This window comes from Typopeltis vanoorti, chromosome 3 (genome assembly GCF_054136105.1).
Source record: "Typopeltis vanoorti isolate ZY-2024b chromosome 3, IOZ_Tvanoo_1.0, whole genome shotgun sequence".
In the NCBI taxonomy this organism is placed as follows: domain Eukaryota; kingdom Metazoa; phylum Arthropoda; class Arachnida; order Uropygi; family Thelyphonidae; genus Typopeltis; species Typopeltis vanoorti.
The window spans coordinates 2615747-2636398 of record NC_143551.1 but is presented as its reverse complement, the minus strand read 5'-3'; the positions used below and the strand labels follow the sequence as shown (position 1 = coordinate 2636398).

Here is a 20652-nt window from a genome sequence, read left to right as displayed (position 1 = left end):
GATGTAATTTTTTTCATGTAGTACTATCATATCCTGTACACCCCTTTAGGGTACATGGCAGGAATTTGATGATGATACACACACACACACACACACACACACACACACACACACACACACACACACACACACACACACACACACACACACACACACACACACACACACACACACTCTCTCTCTCTCTCTCTCTCTCTCTCATATGTCAACACCAGTCTGTGTCAAAACAAAACATAAATGTTTCCAAGAAAAGTTTCCATTTACAGCTGGCCTGTGATTTTTATCAGTAAATTGAGAGTCTATTTAGCACTGTTGAATGATCTGCTATTTGTCTTTTGCTATTGGACTGTTTGATTGGAAAGACCTGTATTCAGATCCCACCTAGGATATTAAGAATCTTATATTCTTCACATTCTTTAGCAGAGCATTATGAAGTGTCTGATTATTTATTTTGAAGTATATACTTCCTGATGTTGGGATATATGCAAGTTCAAAATTCTGTATGTTAGTTCACCATGGCGAATTTGGGTGAATCACATAAAATGAACTGCATAGTGGTATTTAGTGGCAGTGATTGGGAAAAAGTCCTTTTGTACTACTATACAGATTTTGGCTTTTATTTATTTATTTATTTATTGGCTTAATTTGTGTTATATGGTTGTCACTGTGATATGCCAGATGATGTCTTTCAAGTGTTTAAAAGTATAAGTATTAACTAAGTGCTAATGATTTTGCAATGATTCAGGCTTTCCCGAAAACTGAGATGAACATATATAAAAATATCACATTCTCGGTCTAGATTTAATACCTAGCACTAAATTTACTAATATTAATGTAACAAATTTCTTAAATCAAGCTTATGTGAATTATAGATTTGGCGTTTTCATTTTTCAGCATAAGATGTTTTTTTTCCCCTATAGATTACATAATTACAGTGTTCTATGAATTCATGAAATCAAAACTTTAACCGAATAACAGTAATTTATATTCAGTGTGAAATTTCTTATCCAGTTAACAAAATTTAACTACAATGACTTTTAAAACCAGTTATTAACTAAAAAGCTTGTGCAAAATGCATTCAGCATGCTTATACTCTTGTTAGGTTTCATGGAATGAAAACGCACAAAGATTTAATCAAATACCAGTTTAATATTTCCAATATTTCATCTTCTCAAAGAGATATCTTTTGGGATACAATATAAGAAATTGTAACAGTATCCATAAAAGCACATAAACAATAACTGGGAGATGTTAGACTAGAAGCCCTAAACTAGATGCTTAACGAGGTAGTTAGACTAGGCTGTGGGTAGGAGGTCTAAGAATTGATGTTCTCCAAATCTTGGGACATTTATTTTTTATTTATTTATTTATTTATTTATTTTTTTTTTGTTTTCAAGGTGTCCAAGGCAAGATCAGCGAGACTTGACTGACTGACCATAGTTGCTGTAGCAGATACACTTCTTCTGTTCTTCAAGGTGGGTGTTATCAGATCTCCCATTTTCACCATACAGTTTGCAGTAACTAGGAACCTTGTGCACACCTGGAACAGAGGAGAAGTGGATCTACAGAAGAGCAGATTCATATGAGGTTTGAATCAATGCAGAGATTATATTTCTTCAAAGTTCTGGCCATTTTTTCTGAGGTGCCAAGGATATAGGGAAATAGTAGCAATATATACGAGGTGTGGCTATTAAATAAAGAGACTGGTTGCAAAAATGTGGTTTATTATTACAATTGTACAATTTAATTGTTATCCCCTTCAACATACTCCCCTCCTCTATCTATACACCATTACATACAAATTTTCCATTGTTAGAAGCAGTGCTGCAAGTCATCATGTGTTATTTGCTTTAGTAGCTCTGCCGTTTTCTCCTTTACCTCATCCACTGACTGAAAATGGGTGCCCTTCAATGCGGATTTCAACTTTGGAAAAAGGTAAAAGTCGCATGGAGTAAAAGTCCAGTGAGTAAAGTGGATGGTCCAACACTGAGATATTCTTACCAGCCAGATACTGCTTTACAGACACACTGTGGGCTGGAACGTTGTCCTGATGGAGAATCCAAGCGTTGTTCTTCCACAGATCGGGTCTCTTCTTCCTCACTTGTTCTCTCAGCTTGGCCAGAACCTCAAGGTAATAATGTTGGTTAACTGTCTGACCCTCTGGTACCAATTCAACTATTTCCACACCATTGATATAAAAAAAAAATGATCAGCATTGCCTTCAGTTTTGACTCACTCATTCTTGCTTTTTTTTCATTCTCGGTGATGGGAGTTTTCCAGTGTGTCGATTGTCTCTTTGTTTCTGGATCATACTGGAAAATCCACATCTCATCACATGTGATGATCTTCTCCTGCAAGTCCAGCTGTGCTGTCAGTGGATGAGGTAAAGAGAAAATGGCAGCTTTACTGAAGCACATAACACCTGATGATTTGCAGCACTGCTTCCAACAATGGAAAATTCATGTGCATCGGTATATAGATAGAGGAGGGAGTATGTTGAAGGGGATAACAATTAAGTTGTACAATTGTAATAATAAACCACGTTTTTGCATCCAGTCTTGTTATTTAAGAGCCACACCTTGTATATAATCTGTATGTTGAGTGGGATGTAACATGATGGAAAGAACAGCTGTTTTGTTCCTTTATTTATTTTTTAGTATTGGACAGGAGGATATGGCAAATTAACAAGAGTTCATCTGTGTGGGAAGCCTGATTGGAGGATCTGTTAACATGGGTTTTATGATACCATATTATTTGGAGGACTGGGGATGATGGGAAAGTTTCTATATATGTATCTCTTTATCTACCCATGTCAGTAGGTTCTCAGTAGACTAAGAAAGTAAGACTTGTTGGAGAGACATGATTAGAGTGTCTAGAAAAGACAGACTATTCTTTTCCTGTGGTGAACTGGATTCTAGGGTGCTGGCTGTTGAGGTGGAGGAATTTCATGGCTTAAACATAATGTGTTTAAGCCATGAAGCCATATGGAGAACACATCAGTGGATGTTGAAAAACAGAAGATTGAGAATGACAGTATCAAGAGCATGTTTTTCAAAATGATCCATATAGAAATTGACGAGAGGAGCAAAAAGGGGAGTCCTGTTCCTACTGTCGGTTTATATATGGTGCTCTTCCAAGTGAAGTAACCAGTATGGATCACATATTTGGAGAGATGCATAAAGTCAAGGGGATGTATCTACCTGTGTGGGTGGGTTTTCTGTAAACTGAGAAAAAAAGGTTGCCATTGGGAAGATAAGTGATTAAATTATTTAGGAAAGACAGGCTATTATATTCTTTTTCTATAGAGAACTGTATTTGGGGTTATGGCCATCAAGGTATTGGGACTATTAAAACTGTGTTTAATTATTTCTTTGGGCAGTTTTCATTTCATTTAACATTTTCAAGCTGTGTATATTTGCTAGTGAGGATCTAATTGTGAAAAATAGAAAGAATAAAACAAATACTCTGTACTTTTGAGAGTAAATGGTGTGTTAATTTGTATTTTTTTCTACTTTAATTTTATTCTACTCAAGCAGGATAAAATTAAATGCCATATTGGGGGGGGGGGGGATCAACAACAAGAACCAAACCTTGGAGGACCTTCAAGAAAACATTGAAATCATCCAGAAGGATGTGGTGAGTTGTTTGCAAAGATAGAAAAATCAGAACTTCATGATGGAGTCCGAGAGCAGTCAAGCTAAAGAAGAAAGCTTATTAAAAGTTCCTCGCCAGTAAGTTAGCTTGGGTTCTGAGAGAATACAGACAAAAAAAAAGTAGTTAAGTCATGGGAAGACGTTGATAAGAACAAATGTCTTCCCATGACTTTTATTCTTACAAAAGAACACAGAAAACAAACATCAGGAAGGTGGCAAAATCAAAATACTCTGGGATGCTATGAAAAAGCTTAGAAATGGAGAAGGGGAGGAAAAATCAGATGATAAAGGCAACATGAAAAGAGACACTAAAGAAATTTTACATGTCTGGAGTAATTACTTCGAAGGATTACTAAATGAAACAGTAGCGAGAGCATGGTGATAGAAAACATTCATTAGGAATGTGATCCGGACTACATATCAATGCTTAAGGTAGAAAAGCCATCAAAAACATGAAATGTGGAAGGTAGCTGGAGTAGACAATATTCAACCAGAAATGCTCAGATATGGAAGTATAAAGGTTTTGCAGTGGATAATTCACAACGCATGGTCAGAGAATCAAATTCCGTATGATTGGAGAAGAGTTATTATACTATCCCTTTTGTAAAAAGGGAAATAAAACTGAATGTGAGACTTGTAGAGAAATTTCCCTACTGAATATTAATGGTAAGATTTATGCAAGAATGCATAACAAAATAGCTAATTTAAGAAAAATTGTGGAAGTGTAGTTTAAGAGAATAACAATCTGGGTTCAGCCCAAATAGAGGCTGTCAAGATTAGATTTTCACTTTAAGATAAAATAGCTGGCCAAACACTGGAATATATCTAGGCTGGAATAGGCACATGACAAAGTGCCAAGAAAAAATCTGTAAAATGCTACAGTTATATATTGTATATCAGACATTACATAAAGCAAGATATATAGTCTTTGTCTGAGTTGTAAGTTAGCAGTTAGAATTGAAAGAAGTGCAGGAAGATGGCTTGTATTATTCCAGGTGTGCAACAATGTGCACATTATTTCCACTATGACTCATAATCTATATGAATCTCATTATGAAGGAAAATGGCATTAAACCATATAGCAAACTTGGTGATATTCAATTCAGCCCTTTATGCCGATGATGTGGTACTTCTGAGTAAATCTGGTAGAAGTCTGCAGGATTCCCTAATTTTATTAAAGAACTGATACAGTAAAGATGGTATAAAAATCAGCAATAAAAAGAAAAACAATGAAAATAGGCAGAAACTATATTATAAATGAAGAATCTGTATATTCATAATCTATTTGGATGTGTATCTCATTATAAAAGAAAGTGGCATTAAACTTGATAAGTGGTTAGTATGGGAGTGATGACTAGATTGTTTGCTTGGAGAATTGTGAATGAGTGCAATGGATTGCTAGAGTCATTTGTGAGTGCTTTTGTCTGTAAATAGGTCTCCTGCGATGAGTCTTCAGACTACATGGAGATGCCTGTATAATAATAATAAAATGGGATTGGTTTGAGGTAAAATCAGGTATGTGACAAGGATGCATGTTATCTCCACTGTTATTCATTATCATATGAAGAAAAGTGGTATTAAACCTGATATCAAAATTGGCGATGTTAATCTTAGTTGATCACCGTGCAACAATAAAAGAAAGGATTAATCTTAGCTTTTTACTTTATGCAGATGATGTTATATTTCTGAATAAATTTGGTACAAGTCTACAAGATTTGGTATGAAAATTAGCAATAAAAAAACAAAGACAGCGAAAATAGGCAGAGACATTGAAAACACCAACTGTATCCTGAATGGTGAACCTATAGAACAGGTAAAACATTTCATCTATTTAGGCACATTTTTTAGTGAAGATGGTAAATTAAATATGGAAATAGACAAAAGAATTAGTAAAGCTGGTATGGTAGGAAGTCAACTGAATAAATTTATATGGAATAAGCGAAAATTAGCAAACCTCTGAATTAGCTGTATGCAAGACCATGTTCAAACCAGTTTTAACTTATGGATCTGAGAGCTCTGAGAAAGTTTAGTGGAATGAACAGATGCCATGAATGGCAGTATCACATTGAAAATGAAGATATTAGGAAAGAACTTGCCATGTTAGCATTCAAGAATGTGTTAGTAGAGCAAATCTCAGGTGCCATGGTCACTTAAACAAAATGGGAACAGAAAGATTAGCAAAACAAGTGTTATTTGCCAGGTTGGGAGGAAAAAGACCCAGAGGAAGACCAAGATGTAGATGGATTGATATAGTAAAAAGCACCCTAAAATTCACCAGATTGTTCTCATTCCAAAAGAAAAACTGTTTGGAACAAAAAAGAATATTCAGCATTTTTGACAGAAGAGGCTATGCACCTGTTGTGAGGGAGAGTGAAGCATCGTCTTTGTTCTGAGAAATAAGACAGGATTGTATTTTTGGGATATTAAGGTAACAACAGTAAGTCAGCTAAAAATGTAAGAAAAAAGAGGTCATATGGAATGTGACTCAATTTTAAAATTTGAGCTTGCAGAGGGAGTCACCACTTCTAGTTTAATTTAAGTGAAAATTAAAAATATGACAAACATAATTGAAAACCAAAAAAGAAAATTAAAAGAGATTGTAGTTCTGGTAGGTATAAATAATTTAAGTAGTGATAAATATAGTATGAGAAAAGATATGAAAGGTCTTTTGGAAGAAACGAGAAAGAAATGTGAGAGAGAGTAAAAATTGTTGGATTACTACCCAGATATGACAGTACTGAGTTAAGAAGGAGGGCAATGATAGCAAATGATTTCATGCGTAGGCTGTGTAAAAGATATGGACGCAAGTTTTTAGATGTGTGGGATGTGTTTGATGGCAGAAAAGACTTGTATAAGAAGGATGGCATGCACTTGAATTCATTTGGCATCAGAAGCCTGGAGAAATTACTTCTTTGTATGAGATCTAATACAGCGACAGGGAAACTAGGTCATCAAGGGAGGAATGGAAAAATGTGTGTGAAAGTTCATCTAAGGTATGTAAACGTGATAAAGATATGAATGTCTTTGAACGTGGTTATGTATGTGGCAAAGGGATAGAAAAATATGCTTCAGGTTTTTAAGTATCTGGGGAGGCAATAGAGAAAATTCTAGACCAAGACCAAATCGATTGCATATCTAATTATATGAATAGGATAGGTGGTAATTGATGTCTATAAACAAATGCCAGGAACATTAGAAACAAAGGGTTGAGTTCGTTGCTTTATTGAATACGATGTTGCCTAAGATTGTTGGCATTAGTGAAACCTGGCTATCAGGATCTGATATGGTAAGTGGGATCGAGTATAATATTTTTTATACTATTTTTAGGAATGATAGAAGAGGAGGAGGAGTGCTACTAATGATATCGGATGACTTAATTTCAGTTAGGGTAAAAACACAAGAAAACAAGGATGGTAACAATGTCCCATGTAGCAGTGAGTTTGAGTCTATCTGGTGTGAAGGTTAACAGAATGAAATATATGGTAGGTGTTACTACAGACCTGGCAGCTCAGTTGCAGAGGACAAAGAAATGCATCGCCAATTTATCCTTATAGGTACCAAATGAATGATCATTATGGGTGACTTTATTTTTCCAAACATTGTTTGGGTAGAAGAGAAATCTCATGATAAGAAAGAAGATGAATTTATTGAATTGTTGCAAAACAACTTTCTCAAGCAGCATGTGAAAAAAGGAACTCGAGGTCGAAGAGTGTTGGATTTGCTCATAGCATCAGAAGGGGTCTCTGTCAAGAATATGGCTATTTTACGACTAATTCGTGATGGTGATCATGCTGTACTTTCTTGGGAAGTATCTAATTGTATTCTAATTAAAACAGGTTATATACTGAACTACAAAGCTGGAAATTATGATCAACTTAGGAGAATAGTATCTTTGGTCCCATGGTATCGGTTGAATGGGAAAAATATCAATAATGCATGGGAATCTTTGAAAAAATGCTTAAATGAGGCAGTATCTGAAGGCATCCTGCTAGTTTTCGAAGAATAAATAGTTTGGGAGTGAAATGGATGTCCAACCTTATTAAGCAAGAAATCCACAAGAAGAAGATGATGTGGAAAGAATATCATGAGAATAAGAGTGAGAGGAGTTATGGAATATAATAAAACTCAGGCTAGAAAAGTAACGAGTAGTATTGTGAGGAAAGCTAAATCAGAGTGTGAAAAGAAATTGGCCATGCAATCCAAAAGAATTTTATGGTTATGCCGCAAGTAAAAGAAAGAATGAATGTGGAAGAATAACTATTGAATGCAGATAATACTCGAGTGTTGGAAGGTAATGAAATTGTTAAGTTAACGAGTGCTAACTTTGCTAAGATATATCAACCAGGTGTATATAATATGGTGCACAGTACTACTGCTACATTGGTTGAAGAGTTAAGGTTCATGAAATTGAGGTTGAAGAGTTGTTGCAAAACCTGGATAAGAATTTGTCTCTACGGGCTGATGGAATATAAGCCCGTTTGCTAAAGGAATGTTCAGCCAAATTGGCCACGCCTTTCACGTGTTTGCATAACTTGACTGTCAGCTCAGGAACAATACCACAGGAATGGAAGGAATGTATGATAGTTCAAGGTCATACAAGGGTGGTGCAAAAACTGATGTATCTAACTACCGACCTATCAGTATCTCTTGTGTTGGTAGTGAAGATTTTAGAGAAGTTGGTAAGAACTTGCATACAGAAATGGGTAGACAAACAAGGTATATTCTGCAAGGAGCAGCATGGATTTACTAAAGGAAGGTCATGTTTTAGCAATTTGCTCATATTTTATAACAATGTTACAGCTGAGTTGGATAAAGGGAATGGATACAATATGATAATGTTGGATTTTTCTAATACATTTGATAGGATACCACACGAAAGGTTGTTGCATAAACTGGAGAATATGGGATTGTAATATAAACTCTTGACTTGGATCAGGGGTTGGTTGACAAACAGAAGGGGTATACAGTGGGTGTGAATCTGCCAGATTTAAGGTGGCCAGTGATGTACCTCAGGATTCAGTACTTGATCCATTATTGTTCAAACTATACATTAATGACATCAGTTTAATGACATAAATGATAGACAGCCCAATCAGGGATGCTACTGATATTCAGCAATTACAAAATGATTTGAATAGACTGAAAATTTGGGCAAACGAAAATGGCTGTCAGGTTAATGTTAGTAAGTGTAAAGTTTTGTGGTTTGGCGAGATTAGAGTTCCAGCGGTATGTTATATTACTGGGATTATGCTACAAGAAACTGAAGATGGAAGGGTTCTTGGTGTATTAGTGGATAGGAATTTAAAGTTCAAAGGTCACATACAAAAGTTGCAAATACAACTCGGAGGAGAGGATAATTGCAATGTTAAAGCAGACCTTGGCATGTAAAGATAAGGAAGTCATTTTGCCTCTTATTAAGGCTTTGATAAGACCACACCTGGATTGTTGTGCACAGATTTGTTCTCTCGGGTTCCAAGGGGATAAAGAAACTGTAGAAAGGGTGCAAAGAAGAGTTACAAAGATTATATCCGGATTATGGGATTTAGATTATGAGGACAGATTGCAAGTATGTCGATTGCAGATTCTGGCAAACAGGAGAAAGAGGGGTGATATGATAGAGGTCTGTAAACTTTTGAATGGCTGTTATAGGATATCAACTGATGAAATTTCTCATTGTATGGAAGGTGGGAAGAGAACACAGGGGGGAGGGGGGGGATCCATCGAAGTTAATTTTCTTTACATTCAAGAAAGGGGTACCAGCTAGGTTTTTTTTCACAGAGAGCTGTGAGAGAGGAAGTGGAATCATTTGCCATTAGAGATAGTGAGTGCATCTAGTGTAAATGAATTTGAGAGAGGGTACGATACCTGGTTTGGGTGATTTATAGCCTTCCTCGATGAGTCCTTGTCTCCTTAGAGTTCTCAGATAATCATCATCAAATTCCTGACATGTTCCCTCAAGGGAGTGTACAGGATATGATTGTACTGCATGAAAAACTTCCATCACCACTCACTTCCTATCTATAATTTTCTTCCAAATCAATCTGTTATCTGTCAAGACTCCAAAATTATCTGATCTTCTATCTTCTAAGGCACTTTTTGCTATATCAATCCATCTATATCTTGTTCCTCTGAGTCTTTTTTTTTGTAAACCTGGCAGAGAACACTTGTTTTGCTAATCTTTCCTCTCCCATTCTGTTTAAGTGCCCATACCACCTCAGATTAGCTTTGCTAACACATTCCTGGATGCTAACAATGTCGAGTTCTTTCCTAATATCCTGGTTTTTTTTTTTGTTTTTTTATGATATTGCCATTGATGCCATCTGTTCATTCCCTTAATCTTTCTCAGGACTTTTTTATCATAAATAAAGCACTTGTCAAGTGCTTTATTTCTAACCCATCTCTCAGATTCATGAGTTATAATTGGCTTCAACACTGTCTAGTATACAGCTAATTTAGCGTTTTGACTTCTTTCTCTCTTATTGCATATAAATATTCTTATAAATAAATATTGACTTCTTACCATGCTGGCTTTGTTGATTCTGTTGTCTATTACCATATTCAATTTACCATCTTCCCTAAAAACTGTGCCAAGTAGCTGAAATGTTTTACTTGTTCTATAGGCTATTCATGTACAATGAAGTTGTTTTTTCAATATCTCCACCTATTTTAATTGTCTTGTTATTGCTGACCTTGATGCCATATCTATTACAACAGTTATTCAATTTAGTCAGGAAATGTTGCAGGCTTGTAGCGGGTTTATTTAGAAGCATAACATCGTCTGCATAAAGTAAAGAGCTGACATTAACATCTCCAATTTTGATATCAGGTTTAATACCACTTTCCCTCATACTATGATCCATATAGATAATGAATAACAGTGAGGATAATGTACATCCTTGTTTCACACCAGATTTAACATTAAACCATCTTCTGTGCTTCCTTCAATTCTAACTGCTGACTTACAACTCAAATAAAGACTTAAGTATTGCTTGATATAATGCCCCATTGACACCATATAACTGTAGCGTATTGAATAGCTTCTCTCTTGGCACCTTGTCATAAGCCTTTTCCAAATCGACAAAACTTAAATACAGATCTTTGTTATATTCTCATGCTTTCTCGACTATTTCTCGTAAAGTAAAGATCTGATCCTGACAGCCTCTATTTGGCCTGAATCGACCTTGTTCTTCACCAAGCTTTTCTTCCACAATTCTTCTCAACCGTTTTTCAAGTATACTAGCATAAATCTTACCAGCAACACTCAGTAGGGAGATACCTCTGTAATTCTCACATTCAGTTTTATTTCCCTCTTTATATATTGGTAATATGAGAGCTCTACTCCAATCATCAGGAATTCGTCCCTCTGTCCATGCCTTCTGAACTATGCAGTGCAGCCACTATAAGACTTTTATACCACCATACTTAAGCATTTCTGGTTGAATATCATCTACTCCTGCTGCCTTTCCACATTTCAAGCCTTTGATGTCTTTTTCTACTTCAAATATGGATATGTATTCCTGACTGTATGCCTGGGCAGTGTTTTTTACCACTGTGCTGACATCACTGCTTGTTTCATTTAGCAGTTTTTCAAAGTAATTACTCCATACTTCAAGGATATCTTTTTCTCCCGTTTTCATGTCACCTTTATCATCTCTAAGTCCTTTTACAGCACTCTTTCTTTCATCTCTGAGCTTCTTCAACAACCTCCAGAATATTTTGCCACCTTCTTGATATTTATTTTCTATGTTCTTGCCAAAGTCCTGCCATGACTTTTGTTTAGCTAGTTTTACACAGTGTTTAGCATTCTTGCATTTGTCTCTGTATTCTATAAGAGCAAAAGTTGACTTATTTGCCAGCAACTTTTGATATGCTTTCTTCTTTTGCTTCACTGCCTCTTTAACTTTCTGTGTCCACCATGCAATTCTGATTTTTCTCTCCTTGCAGACAACCTCACCACGTGCCTCTCTAGCTGAATCAATCAGTGTTTTCTTCAAGGCTTGTCACTGAATCTCCAAGATTTGGTTGCTGTTATCAAACTCCTTCATTTTCTCTTCAATAATCTTTGTGTGTTTTAGTCTGCACTTCACAACTCAGAGCTGCTCAAATTTTATTCTCTTTAAAATTTTCTTACACATTCTTCTTCTCAATATGAAATTCAATTTTATCCTGCTCAAGACTAAATGGTGATCACTTACAATTTCAAATTCGCTGTACACGTAATGTCCTGCACTAGAGAGTAAACATTACTATCAACAATAAATTATCACTGAAACTTTTTCTTATTCCTAGCCTGTTCTCTCCATGTGAATTTGTGCACATTTTTATGTTGGAACAATATGTTAGTAATAACCAGTCCATGCCGTGAGCAGAAATCCAACAGGTGTTTGCCATTATTATTCTCAGAAAATAATAATAATAATATAATCAAAAAATTTTTTTCTTCTTCCTTTTCCAATTCCATCAGTGTAGTTATACCCAATTTCTCAAATACTAAATTTCTAATTGAGTTTTCATTGATGCAATACTCACTCAGGGCACACAAAGTTCTCCTCATACATAATACTCTAAGCGAACCACATTCAATCTCTCATAAAATGACATACTAAATAGGTCTTGTGGAAGTGGAGTGTTTATTAAATTTTTTTTGTTTCTTCAATTTTTGGAACAATCTTTCTCAAGAAATGCAAATTTAGATGACACAGAGCCATACCTTAAAGTTATTGTGGTTTAGTATTATTTGTCATATCTAATTCATTATTTTGAAAATTTGCTTAATTCTACAATCAAAATTCATATATCCTGTACTGTCTAACTTTTTAAATATTTTATTATAGTACCAAAGATGGGACTTCCACCTTCTGAAACCTTGAACAAAGATCAGGTAGGCACAAAAATTAAAATCAAATGAATGAAGTAAGGTTTCAGTATTTCACAATGCACCAGTTCATTGCCATTTTCACCAGTTATACATTGAAAGTCACGTTCCTCACAGAGTTAAATTATTATCGTAATATGCCGGAATGCATGTCACAAAGGTTGTATTTTTTTTTTTTTTAAATAACGAAACCTGTGGTGCGATCATAATTAAAAGAAACGCACATATTAACCACAGTGAAAATTATTTAATTGTAAATATTTCATCCTAAGTATCTTAGGACATCATCAGTACAGTAGTTTAAAACGATAATAGGAATAACATACAGCTAGGGTGCATGATTACAATAGAATCTCATTAAACGTGCATAACGTGTTACAGGGGGGGGGGGGAAGAAAAAAAATTAATTATTTAACACAATTTAGTATGTCAATTTCCCAAACTTTAGGAATAGTAAGAACGTCGTTGCGGTTTAAGTTTGGTTTGTGTAGTAGGGCTTCAGAACTTTCTTTGTATAAACGTTCGTGTTTATATAAAGATCTATGTAAAAGTTGAGACTTTTCCCAATGGATTAATTTTTTTTAAGGGTCGAAGCTATATAACTGAGAGGAGACCTCCACATAGCCTTTAAAGGAATGCAGAGAACCGACCAGGGCTTCTGACCTAATGTCCAATCCTCACCTTCTCATGGTGCACCCTGTTGGATATCTACTTAGATACTGAATGAACGAGGATGGGCTGGCAATTTGGGATTTAGCCGACCAAATTGTATACTTATTTGTTAAACCAAAATAAAAAATGATGGTACAACATGACAAAATTTCATGCCGGCTGGAGCGTGGTCGCCAGGGAACCAAGACGAACAGCGAAAATTCAGCTACTGGAACAAATCTGAAAACAAACCCCAACTCAACATCATCAGAGTTAAAGATCAGTACTATCAACGTAAGAAGCCTGAATGGCAAAGAAATGGAGCTAGCTGAGGAATTAGATAAGTACCAGATCGACATAATAGGGGTGACCGAAACAAAAAAGACCAAAACTGGTGAGATCTTTCTGAGCAATAAATACAAAATGTTATATTCAGGCAATGACAATCAAGGAAAAGAAGGAGTAGCCATAGTATTCAACACAAAATACGAGGCTAATCTTCTTGAATGGCAGTCAGTCTCAAGTACAGTAATGTGGGCAAATATGAGAATGGGGAACTGGACAACGAGACTCATTTGTGCCTATGGTCCCACAGAAGGTTCTTCTAAGGTAGAAGTTCAGGAATTTTTTGATGCTTTAGAAAAAGCAACTGACACAATGAAAAAGGAAAAGTTGGTCCTTGTTGGGGATCTAAATAGCAGAATAGGAAATGATTGTTAGACATACAAAAATATTTTGGGAAAATTTGGAGAAAAGAGCAAAGCTAATAATAATGGCAAATATATATTGGATTTGTGCTGAGGACATGAACTGGTTATTACTAACACCATGTTCCAACATAAAAATGTGCACAAATTCACGTGGAGTTAAGTGGCAAGGAATAAGAAAAGTCTCATTGACTATGTTATTGTTGATAGTGAGGTTTTCTCCCTGGTGCAGGACACCAGAACGTACAGAGGATTTGAAATTGGAAGTGATCACTATTTAGTCTTGAGCAGGATAAATTTGAATTTCATATTGAAAAGAATAACATGTAAGAAAGTTTTAAAGTGAATAAAAGTTGAGCAGCTCTCAGATGTGAACTGTAGACTAAAATACACAAAGATTATTGAACAAAAAATGAAAGATTTTGAGTACAGGAATCAAACCTTGGAGATTCAGTGGCAAGCCTTGAAGAAAACCCTGATTGATTCAGCTAGAGAGGCGTGTGGTGAAGTTGTCTGCAAGGATAGAAAAATTAGAACTCCGTGGTGGACACAGGAAGTTAAGGAGGCAGTGAAGGAAAAGAAGAAAGCATATCAAAAGTTCATTGCAAATAAGTCAGCTTGTGGTCTTAGAGAATACAGAGACAAATGTATTCTCTAAGACCACAAGCTGACTTGTGGTCTTAGAGAATACAGAGACAAATGCAAGAATGCTAAACACTGTGTAAAACTAGCTAAACAAAAGTCATGGGAGGACTTTGGCAAGAATATAGAAAATAAATATCAAGAAGGTGGCAAAATATTCTGGAGGTTGTTGAAGAAGCTTAGGAATAGAGGAAAGAGTGCTGTAAAAGGAGTTAGAGATGATTAAGGTGACATGAAAAGAAGAAAGCATATCAAAAGTTCATTGCAAATAAGTCAGCTTGTGGTCTTAGAGAATACAGAGACAAATGCAAGAATGCTAAACACTGTGTAAAACTAGCTAAACAAAAGTCATGGGAGGACTTTGGCAAGAATATAGAAAATAAATATCAAGAAGGTGGCAAAATATTCTGGAGGTTGTTGAAGAAGCTTAGGAATAGAGGAAAGAGTGCTGTAAAAGGAGTTAGAGATGATTAAGGTGACATGAAAACAGGAGAAAAAGATATCCTTGAAGTATGAAGGAATTACTTTGAAAAATTGCTAAATGAAACAAGCAGTGATTACAGCACAGTGGTAATAAACACTGACCAGGCATGCAGTCAGGAATACATATCCATACTTGAAGTAGAAAAAGCCATCATTGGCGCCTAAAATGTGAAAGGCAGCAGGAGTAGATGATATTCGACCAGAAATGCTGAAATGTGGTTGTATAAAAGTCTTATAGTGGCTGCACTGCATAATTCAAAATGCCTGGACAAAGAGATGCATTCAAGATGATTGGAGTAGAGCTCTAATAGTACCCATATATAAAAAGGGAAATAAAACTGAATGTGAGAATTACAGAGGTATTTCCCTACTAAGTGTTCCTGGCAAGATCTATGCAAGTATACTTGAGAAACGATTGAAAAAAATTGTGGAAGAAAAGCTGGGTGAAGAACAAGCTGGATTCAGGCCAAATAGAGGCTGTCAGGATCAGATCTGTACTTTACGAGAAATAGTCGAGAAAGCATGAGAACATATAACAAAGATCTGTATTTAAGTTTTGTCGATTTGGAAAAGGCTTATGACAAGGTGCCAAGAGAGAAGCTATTCTATATGCTACTGTTATATGGTGTCAATGGGGCATTATATCAAGCAATACTTAAGTCTTTATTTGAGTTGTAAGTCAACAGTTAGAGTTGAAGGAAGTACAGGAAGATGGTTTAATGTTAAAACTGGTGTGAGACAAGGATGAACATTTTCCCCTCTGTTATTCATTATCTATATGGATCACATTATGAAGGATTGTGGTATTAAACCTGATATCAAAATTGGAGATGTTAATGTCAGCTCTTTGCTTTATGCGGATGATGTTATACTTCTAAATAAATCTGCTACAAGTCTGCAAGATTCTCTGACTAAATTGAATAGCTGTTGTAATAGATATGGTATGAAGGTCAGCAATAAAAAGACAAAGACAATGAAAATAGGCAGAATCATTGAAAATGTCAACTGTGTTGTGAATGGAGAACCTGTGGAACAAGTAAAACATTTCAGCTACTTATTCAAGATTTTTAGTGAAGATGGTAAATTCAATATAGAAGTAGACAACAGAATCAGCAAAGCTGGTATGGTTGTAAGTCAATTGAATAAATTCATATGGAATAAGAGAGAAATTAGTCGGAATACTAAATTAGCTGTATACAAGAAAGTGTTCAAACCAGTTTTAACTTATGGATGTGAGAGCTTGGTCAGAAGTAAAACACTTGACCAAAGACTAGAGACCGCAGATATGAGAGTCCTGAGAAAGATTAGATGCTTGAACTGATGGCATCAATGGCAGTATCATATTAAAAACAAGGATATTAGGAAAGAACTTGATCTTGTCAGCATCCAGGAATGCGTTAGCAGAGCTTCTCTGAGGTGGTATGGTCACTTAAATAGAATGGGAGAGGAAAGATTAGCAAAACAAGTGTTCTCTGCCAGGTTGGCAGGAAAAAGACCTAGAGGAAGACCAAGATATAGGTGGATTGATACGGTACAAAGTGCCTTAGATGATAGAAATATGAGATCTGATAATGGTGGAATCTTGACAAGTAACAGACTGATTTGGAGGAAAATTGTAGATAGGAAGTTAGTAATGATGTAATTTTTTCATGTAGTGCTATCATATCCTGTACATACGTTGAGGGTACATGGCAGGAATTTGATGATGATGATTAATTTTTTTTCTTTTTCTTTTTTTTTTTTTTTTTTCTGTAACACGTTACGCATGCTTAATGAGATTCTGTTGTAATCATGTGCCCTAACTGTATGTTATTCCTATTATTGTTTTAAACTACTGTACTGATGATGTCCTAAGATACTTAGGATGAAATATTTACAATTAAATAATTTTCACTGTGGTTAATACGTGTTTCTTTTAATTATGATCACACCACAGGTTTCGTTATTTAAAAAAGTTTTATTCTTTGACGTGGAAATGACAGTGCAGAAGACAAACTTACTAGGAAAACTGCAATTAAAACAGGGTAAACTACGAGCTAGAATTTCTTTTTTAAATAAGTACAGACACGATAATCTTATTCCAACCTTTGCAAAACTGAAGGATGCCATGAAATCTCCAGGTGCCCATAAAATCTTTCAAAAAGCAAGTCATTCCGTACTACTCAATCAGTTACGAGTTTCTAGGCATGAATTAGCAACAAACAATTTAAATATTACATAACTAGAAACAGACTTGTGAAATACGTTAAATGAAGAATTGCTACAATTAATTATAACTGTCTCAAAGAATTCAGGAAAAAAAGCTTTTGATTAAAGCAATAGTGCTCTACATATTAAATACCTTAATCTATTAAATCGATCAAAAATGATCATTAACAAATTACCAACGGAAAAATACGTAGTCAATTTATCTAACTGTCCTCTAACAAAAGATGAATTAAATGTTCTCGCAAGATGCCATAAATTTGTGATTTCACCAAAAATGTTTCCAATATTTAGACTTCATAGATAATATAGAAAGAAACGTCAACAGTCTCTTCAGTATTGACGCCAACAGACTTCGATTTGAAGTAGCTAAAGTGATCTACAATGCCAGACCTTCAGAATTAAATATCCCACCATCAGTATTGAAAGCTATTATTTCCTTAAAATGTAATAAATACATAATCATTACCAGAGCTGATAAAGGAAATACCACTGTGGTTCTCGATACAAACTCATATGACCGAAAAATGAATTTACTTGTTCTAGATCGTAATACTTAAGCCAAATTTGATTATGATCCTACAAAATATCAACTCAGAAAATTAAATAAGCTACTTAATGAAACTTCCTCCTTAGATGATGAAACAATAAAAAAAGACATACCTTGCAAGACCTAGAATTTATGGCTTACCTAGATACACAAAACTAATGTTCCACTGAGACCTGTCGTAGACTGTATCAACAGTCCAACTTACAAGTTATGAAGATTCTCTTCAATCAAAAATTCTACTGAGTTTCACACAAAAATTAAAGACATTCAACTATCAAAAACTGACTTGTTAATCAGCTTCGACATTGTCTCCCTCTTCACAAACATTCCCTATAAAGAAACAATAGAATTACTAACTCAAAAATTTCCATCTGGTATAGTTGAATTGTTCAAGTTTGTTATTGCATCAAGTTACTTCACCTGGAAAGGTCAAATTTACAAGCAAGAAGAAGGAACAGCAATGGGATCTCCTTTATCACCAAACCTAGCAGACTTATTTCTAGAACACCATGAAGAAAAAATATTCACTTTTGAAGCCAAACCAAAAATTTGGTTAAGGGGGGTGCTTAAGGGTCAAAGCTGTATAACTGAGAGGAGACCTCCACATAGCCTTTAAAGGAATGCGGAGAACCGACCAGGGCTTCTGACCTAATGTCCAATCCTCACCTTCTCGTGGTGCACCCTGTTGGGTATCTACTTTGATACTGAACGAACGAGGATGGTCTGGCAATTTGGGATTTAGTCGACCAAATTGTATTCTTATTGGTTAAACCAAAATAAAAAATGATGGTACAACATGACAAAATTTCATGCCGGCTGGGGCGTCGCCCGGTTAAACAAGGCCCCCGTTGTTTTCGCCAGGGAACCAGGGCGAACAGCGAAAAGTCAGCTACTGGAACAAATCTGAAAACAAACCCCAACTCAACATCACCAGAGTTAAAGATCGGTACTATCAACGTAAGAAGCCTGAATGGCAAAGAAATGGAGCTAGCTGAGGAATTAGATAAGTACCAGATCGACATAATAGGGGTGACTGAAACAAAAAAGACCAAAACTGGTGAGATCTTTCTGAGCAATAAATACAAAATGTTATATTCAGGCAATAACAATCGAGGAAAAGAAGGAGTAGCCATAGTATTCAACACAAAATACGAGGCTAATCTTCTTGAATGGCAGTCAGTCTCAAGTAGAGTAATGTGGGCAAATATGAGAATGGGGAACTGGACAATGAGACTTATTTGTGCCTATGGTCCCACAGAAGGTTCTACTAAGGTAGAAGTGGAGGAATTTTTTGAGGCTTTAGAAAAAGCAACTGACACAATGAAAAAGGAAAAGTTGGTCCTTGTTGGGGATCTAAATAGTAGAGTAGGAAATGATTGTGAGACATACAAAAATATTTTGGGAAAATTTGGAGCAAAGAGCAAAGCTAATAATAATGGCAAATATCTGTTGGATTTCTGCTCATGACATGGACTGGTTATTACTAACACCATGTTCCAACATAAAAATGTGCACAAATTCACATGGAGAGAAGAGGCTAGGAATAAGAAAAGTCTCATTGACTATGTTATTGTTGATAGTGATGTTTTCTCCCTGGTGCAGGACACCAGAGTGTACAGAGGATTTGAAATTGGAAGTGATCACTATTTAGTCTTGAGCAGGATAAAATTGAATTTCATATTGAAAAGAATAACATGTAAGAAAGTTTTAAAGCGAATAAAAGTTGAGCAGCTCTCAGATGTAAACTGTAGACTAAAATACAGAAATATTATTGAAAAGAAAATGAAAGAGTTTGAGAACAGGAATCAAGCCTTGGAGATTCAGTGGCAAACTCTGAAGGAAACATTGATTGATTCTGCCAGAGAGGCATGTGGTGAAGTTGTGTGCAAAGATAAAAAAATCAGAACTCCCTGGTGGACACAGGAAGTTAAAGAGGCAGTGAAAGAAAAGAAGAAAGCATATCAAAAGTTCCTGGCAAATAAGTCAGCTTTTACTCTTACAGAATACAGAGACAAATGTAAGAAAGCTAAACAGTGTGTAAAACTAGCTAAACAAAAGTCATGGGAGGACTTTGGCAAGAATATAGAAAATAAATATCAAGAAGGTGGCAAAATATTCTGGAGGTTGTTGAAGAAGCTTAGGAATGGAGGAAAGAGTGCTGTAAAAGGAATTAGAGATGATAAAGGTGAAATGAAAACAGGAGAAAAAGATATCCTTGAAGTATGGAGTAATTACTTTGAAAAACTGCTAAATGAAACAAGCAGTGATGACAGCACAATGATAAAAAACACTGACCAGACATGCAGTCAGGAATACATATCCATACTTGAAGTAGAAAAAGCCATCAAAGGCTTGAAATGTGGAAACGCAGCAGGAGTAGATGATATTCGACCAGAAATGCTGAAGTATGGTGGTATAAGAGTCTTACAGTGGCTGCACTGCATAGTTCAGAAAGCCTGGACAGAGGGACGAATTCCCGATGATTGGAGTAGAGCTCTCATAGTACCCATATATAAAAAGGGAAATAAAACTGAATGCGAGAATTACAGAGGTATTTCCCTACTGAGTGTTCCTGGCAAGATCTATGCAAGTATACTTGAGAAACGGTTGAGAAGAATTGTGGAAGAAAAGCTTGGTGAAGAACAAGCTGGATTCAGGCCAAATAGAGGCTGTCAGGATCAGATCTTCACTTTACGACAAATAGTCAAGAAAGCATGGGAATATAACATAGATCTGTATTTAAGTTTTGTCGATTTGGAAAAGGCATATGACAAGGTGCCAAGAGAGAAGCTATTCAATACGCTGCAGTTATATGGTGTCAATGGGGCATTATATCAAGCAATACTTAGTCTTTATTTGAGTTGTGAGTCAGCAGTTAGAATTGAA

The 20652-nt window shown here is 35.6% G+C and overlaps 1 protein-coding gene across 1 annotated transcript in view; it reads left to right on the top strand.

Annotated features, from left to right (window-relative positions):
- LOC150107865 (ribosome biogenesis regulatory protein homolog) overlaps positions 1-20652 on the top strand; it is a 285588-nt gene that overhangs the window by 171410 nt on the left and 93526 nt on the right. Inside the window, exon 8 of the mRNA XM_090415397.1 lies at positions 12488-12534. Within this exon, the coding sequence (XP_090271523.1) occupies positions 12488-12534 (47 nt within the window). The remainder of the gene's footprint in view (positions 1-12487; positions 12535-20652) is intronic.